This window comes from Nestor notabilis, unplaced genomic scaffold (genome assembly GCF_000696875.1).
Source record: "Nestor notabilis isolate BGI_N333 unplaced genomic scaffold, ASM69687v1 Scaffold34601, whole genome shotgun sequence".
NCBI classification, from domain to species: Eukaryota; Metazoa; Chordata; class Aves; order Psittaciformes; family Psittacidae; genus Nestor; species Nestor notabilis.
Window position 1 is genome coordinate 1 of NW_009916653.1, and position 4,599 is coordinate 4,599.

General features: G+C 47.9%; 1 protein-coding gene across 1 annotated transcript; it reads left to right on the forward strand.

The window, feature by feature from the left end:
* Positions 1–589: 589 nt before the first annotated feature.
* On the forward strand, positions 590–1,352 carry HOXA2 (homeobox A2; the record flags this gene model as incomplete). The annotated part of the gene is made up of 1 exon (XM_010024667.1): positions 590–1,352. A coding segment is annotated over one exon (743 nt), but the record flags the coding sequence as incomplete, so codon positions are not given.
* Positions 1,353–4,599: the final 3,247 nt, after the last annotated feature.

A 4,599-nucleotide genomic window follows, 5' to 3' on the forward strand; every position in this document is an offset into this window, starting at 1 on the left:
CGGGAGGACGGCTCTGGCCGGGCTCGCGGGAAACCCAAACTTTCCCCCAAGTTGCTTAATGCGGGATGATTTATTTGAGTTGGAGCTGACCTCTCTTGTCTCGCCGTCCTAGAGTTAGGATATTTGACAGTAATGAAGAGTGATAGATTGCTCCCGCTCAGCTAAGCAGCTGATGCATTAATTATAAATTGCGGTATGGCTAATATAAAGTTTGCTCTGGTGTGGGGAGGTTGGGGAGCTGGAGGCAGTGTTTTGGCGAAGGTGGCCGAGGGGCGCGCAGCACCAGGCGCTCAGCACTGCAGCACAATGGCTTTACTGCATCCAAAGGCGGCCATTTTGTTGCAGTTGCTATTTTATGCTATATGGACATATAGATATAGACATATATGTGTGGAGAGAGCACTTCCCCTCCTCCCCCCCGGGATGCGATGTGCTGGGGTGCTGAAATTCAACCCATCCATTTATCTGTTTTTTGTGTGCGTGTGCCTGGGTTCGCTTTCGCTGCTCTGGCGGTGGTGATTTGGGGTGCGTGTGGTGGTGGTGATTTTCTTTTTCTCTTTTGTTTTTTATTTTCTTTTTTTTTTAACAGACCCCCTTGAAATCCACGATAGCGGTAGCGGTGGATCTAGGCGGCTGAGGACGGCTTACACCAACACCCAGCTTTTGGAGCTAGAGAAAGAATTTCATTTCAACAAGTATCTCTGTAGACCAAGGAGGGTTGAGATTGCAGCCTTGCTGGATCTGACTGAGAGACAAGTCAAAGTCTGGTTCCAGAACAGGAGGATGAAGCACAAGAGACAGACCCAGTGCAAGGAGAACCAGAACAGCGAGGGGAAATTTAAGAGCCTAGAGGACCCAGAGAAAACGGCGGAGGAGGAGGAGGAGAAATCCCTCTTCGAGCAAGCCCTCAGCAACGTCTCCGGCGCTCTCTTGGAGCGGGAAGGCTACGCTTTCCAGCAGAATGCCCTCTCCCAGCAGCAGGCTCAGAATGTGCACAATGGCGAGTCCCAAACTTTCCCCGTTTCGCCTTTAACGAGCAATGAGAAAAATCTGAAACATTTTCAACATCAGTCACCCACTGTTCAAAACTGCCTCTCAACAATGGCCCAGAACTGTGCAGCTGGCCTGAACAATGACAGTCCTGAGGCCCTAGATGTCCCTTCTTTACAGGACTTTAACGTTTTCTCCACAGATTCCTGCCTACAGCTTTCAGATGCAGTTTCCCCCAGTTTGCCAGGATCTCTGGACAGTCCCGTAGATATTTCTGCTGACAGTTTTGACTTTTTTGCAGACACACTCACTACAATTGACTTGCAGCATCTGAATTACTGAGAAATTAAAGACATCCTCTCCAAGGGTCCTGCTTTCTCCTTCTTATTCTTCTTCTTTATTTTTTCCCGTTAATTAATTTTATTTCCCCCCTTCCCTTTTCCTGGTCAGTATTTTCTGTTTTTTACCTCCCTTTGCTATACCATTTTTGCCATTACTTACGAAGTTTTAGTTGTGTTCGATTTTAACCTAGCCACCTTCTAGGTTCTTCTATTAAAGCAATATATGAGGTCTGTAAGAAAGTGATCATATAGGAATTGTATCTTCACTTTCTTTTTATTTTTGTATTGCATTAGGATGCGTTGTCATAAGTATTTTTGGTAGAATAAATTCTTGTTTGCTACAAGGAGCTTCCTTTTTTTTCTTTCTTCTCCCTCTCTCTCTCTCCTTTCAAGAGTGATAACATGACGGGTATTCCTTCCCCTCCCTTGTACTATTAGTTTACTAATAATCAAAATCCAGCATTCTGACTGTGAGCTTTCCCCTTTTGCCTCTTTAGGACATTTATTAGAGAGGGAAAGTACGTTCACATTCTTTATTGCAAGGGTTTTCACGCAGAAAAAGAACAGAACAAAACAAAACAAAGCAACAAAAAGAAACCAGAGAAACTAAAATAATTCACAGCTTTGATGGAGACCTCTTCCTTTTAATGTATAAAAGTAGCATCTTATCTCTGTGAGGATACAAAGCTTGGAAATGCTGAGCTGTAACAAAGGCGTGAACGAGCACTTTCTCTGTTACAGGGAAAACACAAGAGAGACTCAGTAGGATAAGCGTCTGTGCAGAAACTAGCCTGTTACATACACTAAAGGCTTTTTTTGTGGAGGGGGAAAGAATCTTGTTTTTTTATAAAGTAGTGCTTAGCAGCCAGCAAGCTGTTTCAGGAAGCATATCTTTAAAAATATCAGAGCTCACAGAGAAGGCGCTTGGTTACTTCTCACGTGCTGAGCAGTCCAAGAAGTCAGCCCTAGAAGGAGAGGAAATGGAGAAGTTAGTGCCTGTAAAATCAAAAGGGTGGCAGAATCTCAGGGAAAAAAACGTAGGGAGGAACCAGCCCCTCCACCGGGTCTTTTTGAGGAGCGGTGCAGGGACACAACAGGTTTTTTGTTGTTTTTTTTTTTTTTCCTCTGTTTAAACCTCCTTGCGGGTCAAAGGACTGATAACGAAAAGGAGAAACTCTGACTTTAAAGTTACAATTTCTTCAGGGCTCCCCTGTCTCTGTTAGCGGCAGCAAAGATGGGCTTTCAGAAACCTCCACCAAATTGCCTGCCACACAGCCAACGGACCCCACAACGCAGGGTGAGCCCCGTCCTTCGGGCTAAAACCGAGCAACAGATGCCATCGAGGTTCTGCCGCTCCAGGGCTGGGGGATCCTGGGCGGATGCAATCGCGTCTCCCTCTGTGTGTGTGAGTGCGTGTGGATACATTACACAGGCGAGTGGGGTTTGTGGCCGGGGCTGTGCTGTCCGTCCGTGCGAGGAGTGTTGTCTCCCAGCCCTGCAACACATTGTGGAGCTGGAATGCGTGGGTTATAGCTGGAAGGGCTGAACGCAATTCTTCCGAAAGTCATAAATCAAACTCTTTCTATGAATGAGAATGTCATCAAAGAGATCAATTGCAGGAACACATTCACAAATAAAAATCCTCTTACGTATTTGCCGGGGCTGGGGATCCCCGTCTAAAACCATTAAGTAAGAAGGCGTTTAGTCATAAGTCATTTTTATTGCTCTTTTAAAACAACAGCTTGGCTGAGCTGCGGACGCGGCGAAACCTCGGGCCTGCTTTTTCTCCTCCTCTCTGCTACAGCCCTGTCCCTGCGGAGAGTGAGTAGCCTCACCGGCATTTTAACTCTGCCACTGTGTTAAATGGGATCGCAAAGAGCACGTACGGACTTGGGATTTCTTTTGTGCCCAGAGTTCTGGATGCTGGCAACGCTTAAGGGGAAAAAAAAAAAAAGGAAAAAAAAAAAAAAGAAAAGGAAAATGCGATACGAGATTTAAACTTCTCGCAAACTCTGTTTGAATAAATGGAGGACTCAGCGAGCAGGAGTCGCCTCCGAGTCTCCCGGTGAGCCCTGGGGCCACAGCGGCGGCACAATCCCACGGAAAAGCCTAAATCGCCGGGATCGCTCCCAGTTCTGGGGCAAGAAACGTGGAGCGGAGCCGCAGAGGGGAACGGAGGGGCCGGGCCGGCCGGCGGGCAAAGGGGAAGGGGCGGCAGCACCCCCTCGCTGGGCAACTGATGTTGCCCTCACGCACGGTACAGGCAGCAAAGCCCCATAGCCGCGGCAGAGAGACAATGCAACAAAAGAGACAATGGCACGAAAAAGGGAGAGGGAAAAGGATTTCAGAATGCTGGAGACTGCGAGAGAAGGGCTGTGGTTCAGCGGAATTTACGGGTAAAATGGATCTATTTATAGTAAAATATATTTTTGCTTCTGTGGTTTAAAAAGCACTGAAAAGATGCCAGCCTTTTTATTAGTAAACAGTCCCAGCGGCCTGCCTTTTTTCTCTGCCTTACGCAGTATTTATCGCAACTGGTTTACAAGAATGAAATAAATGTGTTTATAGCTGTAACCATAGCCAAAATTGGTGCAGTATAATGACATAAATGCCTCTGGAGTGTTGTTGCTCATGTCCTCTACCCCACCCCCCTGGAGTTTAAGAAACTGAACCTTTCCAGAGGGATCTTAACCGTCCGTGACCGCGTAGTAAATTAGAACAAATAGAAATAGAGGGCATACGGGTAGACGCGTGGAGAGAGCAGCCCTCTGACTTTGCCTGGCAGTAGAGAGGCCATGGAGGTGGCATGGGGTAAGGGCTGTCCTAATGGTGGTAGGAGAGCTTTGCACCTAGGAGAGGATATTGTAGTTCATGTGGGAGGGAGGAGCTTGAGGGTTTGTGTGTGTGTGCTCGTGAGCAGGGAGAGGTGGCGGGGTAGAAGAGCCTTTTGGATTTCAAACCGAGCAAGAACTGAGCGTGAGAATAGAGGGATGTAGGAGCCGGCTGGAAATGCACCTGCAGAAATAGAGGGAAGAGCATCTCCTGGGGCTGGTGGCAGGGACATGGCTTTCCATCCATCCATCTAACCCCGCGGGTAACGTTTCGCAGGACGCCTCTCTAAAGAGTGTTGGTGCCGTCCTCTCTCCCTGCAGACGGCTGGGTGCGCCGGGATGGACGGATGCCCGGCCTTTACCTCCACTTTCCTTTTCCGCACACGTAAACCGAATGCGAGGTTGCAACCCACATCCCACCTCCTTCCCTCCTTCTC